This window comes from Mya arenaria, chromosome 3 (genome assembly GCF_026914265.1).
Source record: "Mya arenaria isolate MELC-2E11 chromosome 3, ASM2691426v1".
Taxonomy (NCBI): Eukaryota; Metazoa; Mollusca; class Bivalvia; order Myida; family Myidae; genus Mya; species Mya arenaria.
The window spans coordinates 20,678,274-20,698,743 of record NC_069124.1 but is presented as its reverse complement, the minus strand read 5'-3'; the positions used below and the strand labels follow the sequence as shown (position 1 = coordinate 20,698,743).

The window sequence follows — 20,470 nt, the reverse complement described above, 5'->3', positions numbered from 1 at the left end:
AGGAACAACCCTTTTTGAAAATTTGATGATTCCCGCCACCAATTTAAGAACCCTTTTTCAAATAAGTATTTATCTGTTATTGTATGGTGTTGTTAGGTTTTGAATAATTTTACTTGATAGCAAAACAATAGTGAACATTATGAAGTTTGCGATAGTTTCCCTCTAAGATGAACTTTAGTTGTAGACTCGTTTGTTCTGGAACCTGATTATTATGTTACTTTCGCTAATAAAGCCTTTTACCAAAACTTGCTTTATTTAAGCGTAACTTCAATATCCGAGTATTGTTTCATTAGTGATCAAACAAAATAAACATATCAGGGTCTGTACATGTATATAGTTTTATTTCTGTACTAAAACATGATCGGAATGTCAAAACATTTGACATGCGTCCCATCCTAACAAATATCCAGCATCGGTCATACACAATATTAATACCAAGTTCTGTTTAATATGTGTCCAATTATGTTTCTGTTACTAACTTAATCCGAATGACATACAATTCGGCATGCGTCATTTCCGTCCATCCGTTTTCAGCAGGGTTCAAACAAAATAAACCATTCGGAACTCCTCGGCCATTTTTATCGAAAACAACCCAGGATGTATTTGGAAGGTTTAGATACTTAAAAAGCGGTACGTTTAAGTCCGCTGCAAGTAGATCGCGTAGTTATTCTATTTAGCAGTTAAACTTTATGACTGAACTCTTGGGACTCTTTATTATGTTTGCAATAATATACTTCAGAAGCAATCAATTTAAACTAAGATCAATAAATACATCTCTAAAACAATTTGTTTTCGATAAAAATGGCCGAGGAGCTCCGAATGAAAATAAACATATCAAATTGTGTTTATTATTCCACTTTTATTTCTATAACAAACTATATCAGAAAGTAATGAAATGTCACGCGTCCTATCCGAGCACGTTTCCAACTGTGGTCATGCAAATGCCATAGCCGTGATGAAGCAAAATGTTCTCGGCGTCATGGACGGGGTCGGGGAATGTTAGGTCGAAGTGGATCTCGTCACATACTAAACCTGTGCAGGAAAATTATAAATAATAATGATGAATACTTTGTCAATTCTCATGTTAATCAGCTAAGTGAACATCGTTAAAAGTTCTGTTTAATAATTGATTTTATCGATATGAGAACTCGTGGCAGGTCCTATTTTAACATAAAGATATGACAGGACGCATAACTGTTTTTATTTTGAATAGCATTCTGACTTGAAATTGTCTATTTTGCATTAAAAAGTCAAACATGAAGTTGCTTTATATGTATTACACTATTTAGGTACAAATTCTGTATAACTGTTTCCTGCCAAAAAAAGTTATGTCAAATAATACTGCAATAGGTCACCAGGCACCTGACGTTCAAAATTTTGAACATCGGATATCGAGGACTGAATCGTCTTGATGACTTAATACGAAATAGTCACCTGATATATTGATAAGCCTTTACAGATAGTGAACAGAAGGCAAATGTACAGTCTGTATGTGATTATATCAATTGTAATATGTGATCGAGATAATAAAACTTAAATATCGAGCTTACGTTACAATTTTATCTATGAACATGCATACAAGCAAACACATGCAGATATTCAACATATTTACAAAAACACATTACGGTTCGGCAACATATCATCCCATTGATTAAAGTGACGCTCTTATTCAAAATCAATACATACACATGTATAACAAACATACATTTTGACTGATAAACCTTAAACTACTTACTAAATAATGCATCTAAGGAAAATATTAAATACTGATAACAAGATTGTAACCGTGAATTTAAAAACAGAAAGCGCAAAAATATTAAATGATTGGTGAATGCTTAAAGATTCACTGTGGTCTACAATAGTCTCATAAGGTAGAATTACCGTGTTAAAAGCTCATTTCTTTCAAATCGACCTCGATATCCTTCATAAGAATCATTGTTTTCGACATTTATTCATCCTTTTTGGAATATTAAAACAGTATTATTAATTGTGGTAAACTTTATTTGGGAGTAAGAGTGCATCTCTAAAAGAAGTCTAGAGTCGTGATGATATGTCTACATACAGCATATTTGGCGCATTAGTTAACTGTAGTATTTAGTCGTGATTGCATTTTAGAATAACAACTGGGCTTATTTGATTATTAAATTTTATGCTCGAGATAGCACATGTCTAAACACAACATACCGGGCCCATCATTTAAGTCCCGTATCATGATGACATGTCTAAATACAACATACCGGGACCATCATTTAAGTCCCGTATCATGATGACATGTCTAAATATAACATACCGGGCCCATCATTTAAGTCCCGTATCATGATGACATGTCTAAATATAACATACCGGGCCTTAATAGTAACTTAAATACACGGCCAATTATTGGCTTGACGTCTAGATTCGTGATGGCATGTCTTAATACATGATATACCATGACCATAAGTTAACTAATGCCTAGGTTCTTGAGGACATATCTAAATGCAACATAACTGGCCCATAAGTTAACTAAAGTCTAGGGTCTTGATGACACATCTAAAAACAACATTACTGGCCTATAAGTTAAAATCAAGGGTCTTGATGATATATCTAAATACAACACAACTGGCCCATTAGTTAACTAAAGGCTAAGGTCTTGTTGACCTATCTAAATACAACATAACGGGCCCATTAGTTAAGTTAAGTCTAGGGTCTTGTTGACATATCTAAATACAACATACCGGGCCCTTTAGTAAACTAAAGTCTATTGTCTTGATGACATATCTAAATACAACATAACGGGCCCATTAGTTAACTAAAGTCTAGGGTCTTGATGACATATCTAAATACATCATACCGGGCTCATTAGTTAACTAAAGTCTAGGGTCTTGATGACATATCTAAATACAACATACCGGGCCCATTAGTTAACTAAAGTCTAGGGTCTTGATGACATATCTAAATAAAACATACCGGGCCCATTAGTTAACTAAAGTCTATTGTCTTGATGACATATCTAAATACAACATACCGGGCCCATTAGTTAACTAAAGTCTATTGTCTTGATGACATATCTAAATAAAACATACCGGGCCCATTAGTTAACTAAAGTCAAGGGTCTTGTTGACTTATCTAAATATATCATACCGGGCCCATTAGTTTACTAAAGTCTAGGGTCTTGATGACATATCTAAATAAAACATACCGGGCCCATTAGCTAACTAAAGTCTAGGGTCTTGATGACATATCTAAATACAACATACCGGGCCCATTAGTTAACTAAAGTCTAGGGTCTTGATGACATATCTAAATACATCATACCGGGCCCATTAGTTAACTAAAGTCTAGGGTCTTGATGACATATCTAAATAAAACATACCGGGCCCATTAGTTAACTTAATTCTAGGGTCTTGATGACATATCTAAATAGAACATACCGGGCACATTAGTTAACTAAAGTCTAGGGTCTTGATGACATAACTAATTACAACATACCGGGCCCATTAGTTTAATAAAGTCAAGGGTCTTGTTGACATATCTAAATACAACATAACGGGCCCATTAGTTAACTAAAGTCAAGGGTCTTGTTGACATATCTAAATACAACATAACAGGCCCAGTAGCTAACTAAAGTCAAGGGTCTTGTTGACATATCTAAATACAACATAACGGGCCCATTAGTTAACTAAAGTCTAGGGTCTTGTTGACATATCTAAATACAACATACCGGGCCCTTTAGTAAACTAAAGTCTATTGTCTTGGTGACATATCTAAATACAACATAACTGGCCCATTAGTTACCTAAAGTCAAGGGTCTTGTTGACCTATCTAAATACAACATAACGGGCCCATTAGTTAAGTTAAGTCTAGGGTCTTGTTGACATATCTAAATACAACATACCGGGCCCTTTAGTAAACTAAAGTCTATTGTCTTGATGACATATCTAAATACAACATAACGGGCCCATTAGTTAACTAAAGTCTATTGTCTTGTTGACATATCTAAATACAACATACCGGGCCCATTAGTAAACTAAAGTCTAGGGTCTTGTTGACATATCTAAATACAACATAATGGGCCCATTAGTTAACTAATGTCAAGGGTCGTGTTGACATATCTAAATACAACATAACGGGCCCATTAGTTAAGTTAAGTCTAGGGTCTTGTTGACATATCTAAATACAACATAACGGGCCCATTAGTTAAGTTAAGTCTAGGGTCTTGATGACATATCTAAATACAACATACCGGGCCCATTAGTTAACTAAAATCTAGGGTCTTGATGACATATCTAAATAAAACATACCGAGCCCATTAGTTAACTAAAGTCTAGGGTCTTGATGACATATCTAAATACAACATACCGGGCCCATTAGTTAACTAAAGTCTATTGTCTTGATGACATATCTAATTACAACATACCGGGCCCATTAGTTTACTAAAGTCAAGGGTCTTGTTGACATATCTAAATACAACATACCGGGCCCATTAGTTAACTAAAGTCAAGGGTCTTGTTGACATATCTAAATACAACATACCGGGCCCTTTAGTAAACTAAAGTCTAGGGTATTGATGACATATCTAAATACAACATAACTGGCCCATTAGTTAACAAAAGTCAAGGGTCTTGTTGACCTATCTAAATACAACATAACGGGCCCATTAGTTAAGTTAAGTCTAGGGTCTTGTTGACATATCTAAATACAACATACCGGGCCCTTTAGTAAACTAAAGTCTATTGTCTTGATGACATATCTAAATACAACATAACGGGCCCATAAGTTAACTAAAGTCTAGGGTCTTGTTGACATCTAAATACAACATACCGGGCCCATTAGTAAACTAAAGTCTAGGGTCTTGTTGACATATCTAAATACAACATACCGGGCCCATTAGTTTAGTTAAGTCTAGTGTCTTGTTGACATATCTAAATACAACATACCGGTCCCTTTAGTAAATTAAAGTCTATTGTCTTGATGACATATCTAAATACAACATAACGGGCCCATTAGTTAACTTAAGTCTAGGGTCTTGTTGACATATCTAAATACAACATACCGGGCCCATTAGTAAACTAAAGTCTAGGGTCTTGTTGACATATCTAAATACAACATAAGGGGCCCATTCATTAACTAATGTCAAATTCTTGTTGACATATCTAAATACAACATAACGGGCCAATTAGTTAACTAAAGTCTAGGGTCTTGATGACATATCTAAATACAACATAACGGGCCCATTAGTTAAGTCTAGGGTCTTGATAACATATCTAAATACAACATACCGGGCAAATTAGTTAACTAAAGTCTAGGGTCTTGATGACATATCTAAATAAAACATACCGGGCCCATTAGTTAACTAAAGTCTAGGGTCTTGATGACATATCTGAATACAACATACCGGGCCCATTAGTTAACTAAAGTCTAGGGTCTTGATGACATATCTAATTACAACATACCGGGCCCATTAGTTTACTAAAGTCAAGGGTCTTGTTGACATATCGATATACAACATAACGGGCCCATTAGTTAACTAAAGTCAAGGGTCTTGTTGACATATCTATATACAACATAACGGGCCCATTAGTTAACTAAAGACAAGGGTCTTGTTGACCTATCTAAATACAACATAACGGGCCAATTAGTTAACTAAAGTCAAGGGTCGTGTTGACATATCTAAATACAACATACCGGGCCCTTTAGTAAACAAAAGTCTATTGTCTTGATGACATATCTAAATACAACATAACTGGCCCATTAGTTAACTAAAGTCAAGGGTCTTGTTGACCAATCTAAATACAACATAACGGGCCCATTAGTTAAGTTAAGTCTAGGGTCTTGTTGACATATCTAAATACAACATACCGGGCCCTTTAGTAAACTAAATTATATTGCCTTGATGACATATCTAAATACAACATAACGGGCCCATTAGTTAACTTAAGTCTAGGGTCTTGTTGACATATCTAAATACAACATACCGGGCCCATTAGTAAACTAAAGTCTAGGGTCTTGTTGACATATCTAAATACAACATAACGGGCCCATCAGGTAATTAATGTCAAGGGTCTTATTGACATATTTAAATACAACATAACGGGCCCATTAGTTAAGTTAAGTCTATGGTCTTGTTGACATAACTAAATACAACATACCGGGCCCTTTAGTAAACTAAAGTCTATTGTCTTGATGACATATTTAAATACAACATACCGGGCCCATTAGTTTACTTAAGTTTATGGTCTTGATGACATATCTAAATACAACATAACGGGCCCATTAGTTTACTAAAGTTTACGGCCTTGATGACATATCTAAATACAACATACTGGGCCCATTAGTTAACTGAAGTCTAGAGAAACAGTTCCATATCAAAATACAACATAACGGGCCCATTAGTTAACTAAAGTCTAGGGTCTTGATGACATATCTAAATACAACATAACGGGCCCATTAGAAAACTAAAGTCTAGAGAAGCAGTAACATATCTAAATACAACATAACGGGCCCATTAGTTAACTAAAGACTAGGGTCTTGTTGACATATCTAAATACAACATAACGGGCCCATTAGTTAAGTTAAGTCTAGGGTCTTGTTGACATATCTAAATACATCATACCGGGGCCATTAGTTAACTAAAGTCTGGGGTATTGTTGACATATCTAAATACAGCATACCGGGGCCATAAGTTAACTAAAGTCTAGGGTCTTGTTGACATATCTAAATACAACATACCGGACCCATTAGTTAACTAAAGTCTAAGGTATTGTTGACATATCTAAATACAGCATACCGGGGCCATTAGTTAACTAAAGTCTAGGGTCTTGTTGACAGATCTAAATACAACATACCGGACCCATTAGTTAACTAAAGTCTAAGGTATTGTTGACATATCTAAATACAGCATAACTGATCCATTAGTTAACTAAAGACCGTGTTTTTCTTTAGTTTGGTCAAAGTTATTAAAACTGCGTATTGATCAATTTGTTCAATATCTATCCAATGATAGTAATCGACCAATCAAATCGATTTAATGAAATCAACGTGCCAAACTATAACCAAAGGGATAATTTATCATTTTTTTTTACAATTAGCTACTGATGAATATAGCATAAATGTAACCATCATGAAACGAAATTAAATTTGCGATAGTATTACCAGTATTTCAAATCTAGAGTGGTTGACTGCGTACGAAGCGAAGTGTTTTGCCCCGTCCCCCACCCCCGCCCCCCAAAAAAGATGAACATATCCATATTGTTTTTTTTTCTAAACAGGACTCGTATCCGCTGAAGATGCCATACATATCAATACCTTGAGCACATCCGCATGGATAAAGTTGGAATGTTACATGGTGGTTTGGAAGATGGCAGGGCTCCGATAAATGCGAAACATTATAACATTTCGGTGTAGGACGACGGTTGTCAGAGAAGCAACATCCATCTGGACAGTCCGAGTCAGTCGTGCATGCGTTGGCATTCTAGTTGGTATAAACATATTAAAACACGTTTTGGTGTTACATAGCGACATTCATTCAATGGGTGTGTTTTTTTTGACCTGCTGACGTTAGTCTTATGGCAGTTGTCAAGTAAACCATTGTTAATTATTTACTTTGGTCGACAGGCACTTGGATTTAGCAACTTACAAGTACACAATTATGACATTTAACAATTAATACATATATTGCAATATGGAGTGTCGTTCTGTTTAATGATAGGAATAATATATCCTTTAACATGTTTTCATTTTCTAGATCTAATATATATATAAAAAAAAAATTGACAATGATTTTTAATCTTATGCAAGACACACTTGCTCGATTGTTCAGAACTTTGTTAAAGTGAACAACATGATTAACGACATCGTTGTTTACTTTCAAATCGTAACTGTTCTGGAAGTGTAATGGATACCCCTGTAATATGCAGTGTTCTTAACAATGTTTGAGATGACTGTTTTAGATGAGCTCGTTTTATTTGAATATATTAACACATCGTGAAAAAGTTTGACAAAAAAAACTTAAACAACGATGTCGTTAATAACGTTGTTAACTTAAACTAAGTCCTGAACAATCGGCCCATGGTCTGTATAAATGCTAGTCCATATAAACAGCCGCTTCAGAATCTTTGACGATTTTTTCTGTTGGCGACTCTACGCGTCCATATCCCACTTGTTGTTTTCCTAGCTAAGAATGACAGATCCCAGCGGTAAGTATATTGAGCGGAAAGATAACGGGCACCTGCTAGATAGTTACAAAATGGAAATGCTTTGTTTTTGCAGATCGATCTAAGTTTGTTTTTCATAAAACACTTAAGTGTAATAAGAGAAAGTTATTGGCAAAAAATAATTTATGCTTAACTTTTGTGTTTTTTATTTAACAATGCAGTGATTAAATATTGTGGAATTTCAGTTGAAGAATATATTTTACATTGGTATAAATCAGACTTGTGGCGTTTAGGGAACAAAATGGATATCCAAATGTTAAAAAAGTTCCCTATCCGCACATTATTGTGTCTATATAAATGCTTACCGCAATGAGAACCGTCGCAGCAGCCAACAAGAGTCCATACATCACAAAACGTTGCATAGTTATTTTTAAGCACGACGTGCTGTACTGGTCGACAATGATTTCACCTCAAATCGTTATCGTGCTGTACACGAACAACAGATGATAAGAAAACTATATTAGGGAACGATCCTATGAACTAGAAATTGACACATAGCTAGGTCAATAAGTCATTAACGTAGGGATTTTATCGTTGCACATAACCAAACTTTGAATTTAATTTAAACTTTTTGATATTTGATAACAGCAAGGTTTGTGATACACTTTCAAACTCAAGTTGCATAAGTAACGACATGCAGTGTAATTCAACTCTCTTATGTAACCGAACGTTCATTTTATTCAGAATAGAAATAAGCAAGAATAAGTTGTGAAAATAAAACTCTCAAACAAGTTTATTCAAACATTTACAGTATAAGTTATCATCACCGAGTTGAGTTACTTCATAAAGATTAGTATTAAGAATTTAAAACAAGATACTACGAGTTTCAATGTTTGGATTTTTTTACGTTTATAGAGCCTTATAATTCAAGTTATAATTCGGCTTTCACAAACGATGTCAAAGTGTTGGGTTTTTTTCAAAATGATACAATAGGATCAACTATATCGGCTCTCTAACAAATCTCACAAAAGGCTGATAATTGAATCACTTTTGATAACAATACCTCAGTCACATTTGCCACAGCTACCGTAGGGTCTGAAATATCTATGACTAATAGCAGTTAAAGGGTACTTTTCCTTTTCTCACATACTGTAGCAGTCAGAAATTTTAGGTTACCCGCTCGGGGCCTTTTAAATTTGTAGAGATAGAAACATGCGGCTGCCGTTTTATATGGCGTTTTAAGTAAAAATGCACGGTCTCCCTAGGGCACTCTGTGGCGGCTGTAGGTTTTTGACAAATACCAAGGCAGATGTAAGGTGCACGCATTAGCAAAATACGGGTATCCAACGCCAGGGAGCCCGTGGAAATCATACTGCCGCCGTTATTAATAGTCCGCAAAAGTCAGATGTAATTCGTAGGCCGCTATTGCAGCCGCACGTTACACGCGAGGCCGCCTCACGCCCCATGTTAAGGCAGTGGAACCGTTCTATGTCATGGCTTCGGCATGCCTATTCAACGGCGAACGTAGAAATGAACAAAAAATCTTAATAAATATAGGGATAGGCCGATTCTGTGGCCGCCATACGTATCTCTCGATTTCGGATGTTTACGATCGCCGTGGCCTAGCCGTTTTCGAACAAGTTACTGAGGTAAAAGTAATTAGTAAACATCATACTTTTATTATTTTCTTAAATTATGTTACAATCACTTATTTAAAGCTCAACGTATAAAAATAAAGCAGCAACAATACTTAAGCATCAGTGAAGTGTATTCACTAACACATTTACAAAAGTAATTTCAAAGAGGTAATTGAAACATCACCTTAGTTCTACCTGGAATAAAGCATTACGTAAAAACTTTCACACACTACCTTCCTTTTTTGTTTTTAATGCCCATCTAATTTAATTCATATGAAATACTGAAAACGCTAGTAACGCTCAGTAACCAGCACTATTTAAATTGAACAACACTTTCAGAATTATTGCTACAAAATGTTGAAATATTATCGTCACAGAATAATTTGATGAACCTCAAGATATTATAAATATATTATAGTACTCTAGAGAATACCATAATCAGAGAAATTTGCCCTTTTATACTAACTGCAAATGTTCAAGAAATGTTCTTCAAACATTCGTCAGAAACTTTTAAATGATATGCAATAAATATCATGCTTATCCTGAGACTTCACCGATGGAATGAACAGAGTATTCTAGAACATTATACACGTCACAATGAGGTTGGCACTAGATTATTAAACAAATGACAGTATAAAGGGATTGTAAATACCATTTTACAGAAATACCGATGTGACACCAACGTTATACATGCCATTGTGTACGACCAACCAACACCCCAGTCTCCTGCAGTTAACAATTATTCCATACCGCATCAACCAACACTTTCATCTCCTACCTGCAGGCTACTCACATTCCATACCACATCCCCGAATCTCTCATACAGTTAATACATATTCAACACCACATCAGTCAACACCTCCATCTCCCTCCTGCAGTTAAGACATATTTCATTCCACATTAACCAACATCTCCGTCCCCCTCCTTCAGTAAACACATTTTTCATTCCACATCAACAAACACCTCCGTCTCCCTCCTGCAGTTAACACATATTTCATTCCACATCAACCAACACCTCCGTCTTCCTCCTGCTGTTAACACATATTTCATTCCACATCAACCAACACTTCCTCTCCCTCCTGCAGTTAACACATATTTCATTCAAAATGAACCAACACCTCCATATCCCTCCTGCTGTTAACACATATTTCATCCAAAATCAACCAACACCTTCACCTCCCTCCTGCTGTAGACACATATTTCATTCCAAATCAACCGACACCTCAACCTCCCTCCTGCTGTAGACACATATTTCATTCCAAATCAACCGACACCTCAACCTCCCTCCTGCTGTTCACACATATTTCATTTCAAATCAACCAACACTTCCACCTCCCTCCTGCTGTTAACACATATTACATTCCACATCAACCAACATCTCCGTCTTCCTCCTGCAGTTAACTTATATTCCATACAATATCAACCAACACCATCATCCCCCTCCTGCATTTAACACATATTTCATTCCAAATCAACCGACACCTCAACCTCCCTCCTACTGTCAACACATATTTCATTCCAAATCAACCAACACTTCCACCTTTCTCCTGTTGTTAACACATATTTCATTCAACATCAACCAACACCTCCGCCTTCCTCCTGCAATTAACACATTTTCCATTCCACATAACCCAACATCTCCCTCTTCCTCCTGCAGTAAACATATTTCAAATACCCCACAAACCAACACCTCCGTCTCCTCCTGCATTAAACACATATTCAATAACACACCAACCGACACCTCCGTCTCCCTCCTGCAGTAAACACATATCCAATACGACATCAACCAACACTTCCGTATCCCTCCTGCATTTAACACATATTCAATACCACATTAACCAACACTTCCGTCTCCCTTTTTCAGTGAGTACATATTAAATATATCATCATATCCAATACCCCTCCAACCAACACCTCCGTTTCCCTCCTGCAGTAAACACATATACAATACTACATCAACAAACACTTCCGTCTCCCTCCTTCAGTGAATACATATTCAATATATCATCACCCGAAACCTAAGTCTCCCTCCTGCAGTTAACACATATTCCATACGACATTTACCAACACGTCCGTCTCCTTCCTTCAGTTAATACATATTCCATACCACATTAACAAACACATCCGTCTCCCGCCTGCAGAAAACTCATATTCCATGCGAACGAAGCCGTCAGTGAGTATGGATAAATATAGTCGATAAACCATAACGTTATAACGTGAATGAACCTGGTTAATACTGTATAGCGTTTATTTACTGTCAGTGTTAATAATTTAAAGGGTTATACACGTTACCATTTATTGTTAACGTCGACTTTCAACTGTCAATAACCAGCGTCAGTAAATTATTTTGTTTATAAAAGTTACCACAATGATTCCTCCCGGCAGTGAATACCGTCAGTGGCACCTGTAAGAAACAGCGTCCGTGAATACAATGTTTAATATAAACATAACGACCCCGTGTGTCATCCCGGCACTGACTTGTCAGTAACCAGAGTCGGCGAAAACAATGTGTAATATAAACATAACTACACCGTGTGTCATTCAAGAAGTGACTACCACCAGGGACAACTGTCAGTAACCAGCGTAAGCGAATATAATGTTCAATATAAACATAAATACCAATGGTTTTATACCGTCGTTGACAACCGTCCATAAACAACTGTCAGTTTAGTTTAATCATATGTTATTGCTCTTTTGTAAACATAATTATTTTGCATACAATTTATACGTACACTTACAATCAAATAAAACAAAAAGAACAAATGGGTTGGGCTACAAGTTATTACAACATTAGTTTAAGCCCTTTCCAGGCGTTAATATAGCGTCAATGTCGTATAAATCTATGATTAAACGTAACTAGAAAAATGAGAAAACGTTAAGTACTTTAGAAAAAAAGAATTTGTTGCCAGCAAAAGCAAAAACAATGTAATAACATCCCAGACCGTTTATATCGTGATTGAGGGTAATATCGAAAGAAACGTTTCGTTAATTTATGTACTTGAAAACTTCAAGAAAAAGCACTCTGTTTTCATCGACTGTGTTATCTTCTATCCCAAATGATAATTTACTTGTACTTAAAGGATGAAATATATGCGTGTATTTCGATAAAAATAGCACTCGTTCTTCGCCGTATCTACTACATTTAAAGAAATAATGTTCTGCATCCTCTGTGCCTTGTCCACAGTCACAAATAGGATCATCACGAAGAAAGTTTATGTGGAGATGTGCATTAAGGTTGCTACAAGCATTTCTGATTCTTGTATGGTGTATATTTGAAAGTCTGTCCCCGACAAGATAATATTTCGGAACAATTGAGCCTTTGTATGTATCTTTTAAACGTGCCATAAATTCATTATGCGTGCTACTGTTACGAAGGTAAACATCAAGCACGTTCCACAAATCTATGGACGATTGGATTGTTCAAATCAAATCAAAATCTTTATTTCCTCCTAAAAGGAGATATGCATATATATGTACAAATATATATATATATCTAATTTCTAAAGCATTTCAAAGAAACATATCAGCAATGTGTAATTACAAATAAATAATAATAATAACTATTACAAATAACGTGTGACCATACATAATCCCAATTAGTGGGCATCGTCATCATACAGCAATACAATATGTTCGTAACAATTTACACACATGACAGACAGTCACTAATAAATTGGAACGATATCAGGAGAAAGTCCTTATTGTCATTATTGTCAAGCAGTGGCGCTAAAGGTGCACCCATCAGTTTCATAGTAAACATGGATTCGTCCAATTGAAGTATTTCTGATACAAACTCAATGCCGAAACATGAAATAGCGCACACATATTTAGTTCGCAATTCAGTTGTTGCTGAACATTCGCTGACTAGGTGAACAATTTTGTCCGTGGTTTGGACATTACAGATTTGACAAAGTGTTAGAGAGTCAAGTCGACAGCTGCGACACCATTGTTTTGCAACCTCGTGCATAATGTTTCTCTGAGCAGCACGACAACACGTCCTGTACACAATTGACGGAGCGATAGTTGGTTGTAAAATTCTGAAGCGAGCAAAGTCAGAGTCTGTCATAATTCTGTATCTCCACATTTCAGTCTCGTATCTATACACTAATTGCTTGACAGTTCTTTTCCATACATACTTACTCGGCAATGTTGTCGGATCTACTAAAACATTGTTAATAACAGAATGAAGATCGTATTTACAGAGTGTGTTACAAATATCTGGAATAAAACCATACTTTATGGTAGTGTTACAAGATATGAATGACAAATATCTGCGTATAAAAATATTTCGACATGTACTTTTACAATCAAGGCTTAATATCTTGTGTAAAAACACAAGTTTCCTAATAATCACATCGCAGGTAAGCTTTTGCAGTCCAACCATTGCTTCACACATATCTGATCTTGTCGAAATATGAAAACCCTGTATTTTTTTAACAATGAAATGCTGAATTTCGAAGCGGATAGTTGGTTATTTGTTCAATTGTCTGTGGTATTTGTTCGCGAAGACACTGTGGCAAGCTACCGAACTTTTGACGATACATGAAAATTTACTTTTGCATTTCCCTGCGTTCACTAAGTGGAATCCAACCAATTTCAATTAAAAGTATATGATTAGAAACTGATGAATATTCAAGCAAAGGTAGCATAAACGAGATGTTTATTTGATTTAGCGTTTTTCTATCAAGTTTATATTTTAACAACCTCATTAACCAAAGTACTTTAGAGACTGATTTGATAATTTGGCTTATATGTTCGTGCTATGTTTCATTAGCTGTAAACCAAAGCCCTAAGTGTTTATGGTTTTGAACAAAGTTCAACAAGTGGCCCTCGAACACGATATTTGGTAGAATCTGATTGCACAGCGTAAACAACATAACTTCTGTCTTTAGGGACTGAACTGTACAAACCATTGATTTGCCCAATTTGAAATCTTTTTAAGATCGCTATTTAACTTAGATTCAATATGGCTGGTGTCTGTCGAAGAAACGGCTAGAGAGCTATCGTCTGCAAAGAGTCGCGTTGTACTTACAAGGGAGTCAGCAATATCGTTAACATAAATAAGAAAAAGCAGCGGACTAAGTACAGACCCTTGAGGTACACCAGCATTGACATTGCGAACTTCAGATAACGTTTGTCCAACAATAACCTTTTGTGACCTACTCGACAAATAATGTTAAATCCAATCTTTCACATTGTGTTCAATGCCCTACTCTTGTATTTTAAAAATAAGACCTGTATGCCAGACTCTGACAAAAGCTTTGGAAATGTCACAGAAGACCATGCATGTAGATTTATTTTCATCAAATGCCAAACTTGTGGCCCAACCCTTTTGCTTTTGACCAAGTAAAATATGTCATGCTTTTAATGCTACTTAGATTTATTATTTATCTGTTTTCTTTTGCATGCATTGCCAAAAAGTGTACAATTATGAAGCAATAAAATACGATTAAATCGAAACAAATCGAAATTATGTCCGAAGGCCCAAAATCGCACGATGCGGCTCATATACAATCAAATACGTAAGGCATTTGATGAAAATAAATCTACATGCATGGTCTTCTGTGACATTTCCAAAGCTTTTGTCAGAGTCTGGCCAACGGTTTTTCAGTTGACATATGAGCCGCATCGCGCGATTTTGGGCCTTCAGACATATATATGCTATTATAATGTTTTAAGGTATTTGAATGAAATGATATTTCAGGAAGACATTCTCAAAATTTCATGATGATATCACTTAAATTGTGTAAAATACGTGCTTACAAGTAATACCATGTATTGCCCATTTTGAATACTAAATTTGACGTCATTCAAATGACGTCGTTACGAAAGCACATTATTCAAATGACGTGCAAAATTAACGTATCAATATTACAACTAGCTTATAATTCAAATTATTTTCAACTGAAAAACCGTTGAGTGACCAGGCAAAAACCCAGATTGTAATTTATAAATAAGATTATTAGCATGTAGATGATTGTAAACATAGTTAACGACAATACGTTCCATTATCTTGCCTACACAGCTTATTAACGAAATTGGTCGGTAATTGGACGGAAGAGATCTATCAACCTTTTTGAAAAGAGGAGTAACGTTGGCAAACGTCCAAGAAGCAGGATACACACAGTCACGAAGCGATTTGTTAAACAGTAATTGTAACGGATATGAGACGGCGGAAACCGTTTCCTTTAACATTTTATAATTTATCAGATCCGGTGCACATGCTTTATTTATCACCAGATTATATAAAATGTCTTTTACGTCATTTTCAGTTACAGTAATGTCTTCAAGCGAAGTATTGCATTTTCGTATTAGTTGGGGTAGAACGACCCCAGTTTCATCAATATTTGAAACGTAGGTAAAGAAATCATTTAGTAAATTCGCTTTGTCGCCATCTGTGGAAATAAGTGTATGTGTCGTTGTATTTAAAAGTGGTGAAATACCGCTTATATTATTGTTTTCCTTCTTTGTCAACATTTGAACTACTTTCCAATATTGTCGCGGGTTTGTTTGGCTTGCATCACTTATATTATCTTCAATATTTTTAAAGAATATTTCTTTAACGTGTTTCTTTAAATTTTTAGCAGAATTCCTTATTTGTTTATATTTGTTCCAGTCAGCGACCTTGCAGGAATTTATCGCAATACGTTTCTGTCTGTCGCGTTTATGAAAGATTCCACGAAGGTTTGTCATTAGGTCGAACTGTTCCAACTTTCGATGGAATACACACCCTTGCCAATGCTATAAATTTAGAAGTAAAAGTTTCGCATGCATAATCCACAGACGAATTTGTAATAAAGGACAAATCAGTTGTCAAAATAAGATGATTAAATAGTTGATAATCTCCTCTTTTATATTTCCAAACAGTTCGAGTGTTTTCATGATTAAAACTACTTTTAACGAAAAGGTACGCTCCAAAATGATCGCTTATCTCGATAGGGGTGTTTAAAATACCGAAGTCTAATGGGTGTATTGTTTCAGAAATGGCAATTGGGTCTAAGAGCGTAGAGGATGTAGCCGTCACCCTAGTTGGTTTAGAGATTATATTTCGCATATTACTTATTGCTAAAATGTCGCTAAATTTGTAATTCTTTGAATTAAGTAAATCTTCATTTATATCACCAAGGAGAATAATTTTTGTCGTATTTATTGCTCATGTGGTCTACTGCAACGATCAACCTGTCCCAAAATTCAACAGAGGAGGTCTATAAACAACGCATATAAACTAAACTAATACTTCTGATTTATCGCGTACAGTCAAGCATAGCGACTCTGATAGTAAATTTTCATAACCGCGAATTAATTTTGGACATATCTGTGTACTTGAATATACGGCAATGCCACCTGAATAAGCTGAATCGTCGTTTCGAAATATACTTTCATAGCCTTCAATAGACACGTCATCATCACCTATCGCGTTTGTAAGATGTGATTCGGTAAAACACAAAATATCGTAGTCAGAGTAATTGTCTTGGATATATTGTATTTTGTTACCAAGTACCGCTTTATGAGTTGATATTAGGTAGAAAACACCCGCTAGATTACATATCATAGTATACAAATGCTTATATTTGAATATCCTTGCGTTAAGAACATGGAATGAAAGTATAGCACATAGGAAAAAATCTAGAATAATGCCCAGAAAGGTTGAACATTTACGGAATTACTTTTTATAACAAGCCCTCTGTAGTAAAATCCTATGGCCATCCACCAAGCCATTATATCGTTACCCATTAAGATCTATGTAAATGCATTTAAAACGAATTATAAGCGGTGACCTTAGCGCGAAACGAAACACGGACTGGGCTAGATAATCAATGGAAAAAAGAAGTACATGGTGGCAAAAAATAAAGAAAAAATCAGAAAAAAGTATAAACACTTGAAATAAACAACGGTTTTGGTGATCAAATATGAATACAAAAATCAATATAGCCCAAAGTAGGCCGTCGTGCAATTGTTCATATAAAGGAAAAACACTGTATTGCGCATTTACTTTGCACACAAAGAAGACTAGGTTTACATAAACCAATACTGATTGATTAAGTGTCGTTGCACCTGACTGCTTTCACATTATAAATAGTACTGGACTAAACTTTCATTTTAAATAATTAGGATTATAATATAAAAAATAAATATTTGCACAAACTATTTAAGATAAATATCTAAATTTAAGTTTTAAATTAGTAAACCCTTTCAGTCAAATCACAAATTAGTTTAAATGAAATATCCTAGTATTATAAAACTGAATATGTGTTAATATATCATTTTACTTATGGTAAATAATTAACGTGAAAGCACCAGTTTCAACCAGTAATACAGCTAGCTGTTCATACAATTTGCTGTAGAAAAACATGCAACTCGAGAAAGTACTGAATGTTCAATGATTTTGACATTTGTTGAGAAGTGTAAAACATAAAATTGGAACTATAACCATCCTAAACGTATATACATATATGTTTAAGCAGTTGGACTTATTGTAAATAAATATGTATAGTGATTGATATATAAACAAATTTTGTGAATTTTTGGATAAACTTTATCAAAAACAGATAAAAGCAAATAATTAATGGCTCAAAGAATATCAAACATATACATGTACATTACATATTATGTCATGTCATGAGTTATGTATTTTCTTAGGCCAAATATTCCTGTAAAAGTTATGTGTTTAGAGATCAAAATTTGATCATTCATATTGATTATATTCGGATTATATGGATTAAACAGGAACATTGGAATAAATATGGAGGTCAGTGTCTGCTATATGAATATATTTATATAAACAAAGTTTGTGTTATAATGAATTCCTTTGGAATGAAGATCTAGAGATTAGTTTTCATGCACTGGTAGAGGTGTCCCATCCTTGAGAAACTGAATATCAACCGTGTCCCTGATGACCTCGGTCTGGTTTTGCTGGTCTGGTCTCTGGCACTTGACCTTGCAGCCGGCTACCCAGGTTTTGCCCAACGCTTTCTGCAGTACAAGTTGCCTTGCTTCAAATGCAAGCTTTTATCTTAGAGGGTAAGGTTTTCAGTCACAAAAATACCATAACCCATACCTTTGCTTGCCGAGTATAGTTTATCTCTTGCTTTTGAGGACGAGAACTTTATAATAACTTTCCTGTTTACCATATCTCTTGGTCGCCCATTTCTGTGAATCCTGTCAATATCAATGCTGGTCAAGGCTACGCCAGCTTTGTTTGCCCGCTCAATTACGTGTGCTTTAAATTCTCACCAGGGGCGTTACCTGGTATATTGGACACGTCCAGACACATTCTCCTGCCATATTGGTTAAGGTCATCTATCTTTCTCTTATGTACAAGATGGCTGTTTTCAAGCTGTGTTTTGTCTAGTTTAAGGGTCTATACCTCTCCCCTGAGACTTTCAATCTCCCTGTTAACTTGTGCATGTATTTCAGATGATATATATTTTACTATTGTCTCTTTCATTAGCTCTTTAATCATAGAAGCTAACAACGGGGCTTGTTCACCGAGGTCGCTGTCAGAGGAAGACATATCGGAGTTCGTTGGTGTTTTCGGGGTGGGTGGGGTGTGGTTTTTTTTTTAAAAGTTCTTCCTCAGCCTCGAAATAATCAGATGCTTCACTATCACTTATCAATGGTTCAGGAGTACCGAAATAGTACTTTTTAATTATTTGTTTTTGAGCTGGAGAAGATTGATTTCGTTAACGACCCTTCTTTTTGGCGGTATTTGAAAAGCAGAACACAAAGCTAATCAGGTTTCAGTTCATATTTTACCCGTTAGGCGTCAAACATGTTTAAATGTTTATTCGAATGCGAAACCTTTTCCTTTGAAGCATTCAGTTGTACATTTGATCAAACCAAACCGCTGTTTTGAAGTAAAAACTACATTTCTGTGTTCATGGCAAAAATGACCGACATTGCTGTTTACAACCGGAACCGGTCAGTAACCAGCGTCAGCGAATAAATTTATTAAAATAACCTTTAATTCCAATCACGGTATTTAATCAGCGTATCGCGATATGTAAAGAGATACAGTATTTTGTATTAATACCACTATTATTTCTCTTTCTGTTTTGAGAGCGTTACACATAAAAAAATACTGTCGTGACCAGGTTTAATACTGTCGTGACCCGGTTTTAAATGACCCCTATTAATCCTAGAAATTACCTTCAGGATAACCATACAAGGTGTCTCCGTTAACCAATCGCATGGTTGCCTACAGACGTTTGCATGGGTATCGTAGTCGAACCGCCCCGAGCCTATCAAATCCAGAACGTTAACCGGTCTGTGTCCTCGACCATTAACAGTATTACACAAATCATGTGTACAATAATGCAACAATACATACATGTCGCATTATCCAACATGGCTACTGTGGCGACCATTTTAAAATAAAAACTTGTTACAATTTTGAATAGTTTACTGTACTGTAAATATCGGTATGACTGTGAAAAACTTGATTTTTACAAGAACTAATGGCATAACACTAGTGTTACAACCGTTTAGATAAATAAACCATCTCGCGAACTTACGGGGTACAATACGTTTGTAAAAAATATTGTTATATTAAGCCAATTCATTGCCAAATACTTCCCAGGAAAATTACCTTCAATTCTAGTAAGTTTGCAATTTTCTTTTGACTAGAGGTTTACCCATTCGCAAACAATGACCATATTTGTATTCCCAAGTTTACTGAATCCAGACGTGGCTCAAATCCAT

The 20,470-nt window shown here is 35.5% G+C and overlaps 1 protein-coding gene across 1 annotated transcript; it reads right to left on the bottom strand.

Moving 5' to 3' along the window:
• Positions 1-907: 907 nt before the first annotated feature.
• Positions 908-8,603, bottom strand: LOC128225803 (uncharacterized). The gene is made up of 3 exons (XM_052935700.1): positions 8,498-8,603; positions 7,285-7,450; positions 908-1,032 (listed from the first exon to the last, which is right to left on the bottom strand). Exons 1-3 carry the CDS (start codon positions 8,552-8,554, stop codon positions 908-910), a joined length of 348 nt encoding a protein of 115 aa, XP_052791660.1. The 5' UTR covers positions 8,555-8,603.
• Between the last annotated feature and the right edge of the window lie 11,867 nt (positions 8,604-20,470).

Coding starts and splice junctions, on each gene's coding strand:
- LOC128225803 (XM_052935700.1), bottom strand. CDS start 8,554: ATGCAACGTTTTGTGATGTATGGACTCTTGTTGGCTGCTGCGACGGTT. Junction 7,451..8,497: donor CTGCGACGGTTCTCATTGCG/GTAAGCATTTAT, acceptor TATACCAACTAG/AATGCCAACGCATGCACGAC. Junction 1,033..7,284: donor TCCATGCGGATGTGCTCAAG/GTATTGATATGT, acceptor TTTCCTGCACAG/GTTTAGTATGTGACGAGATC.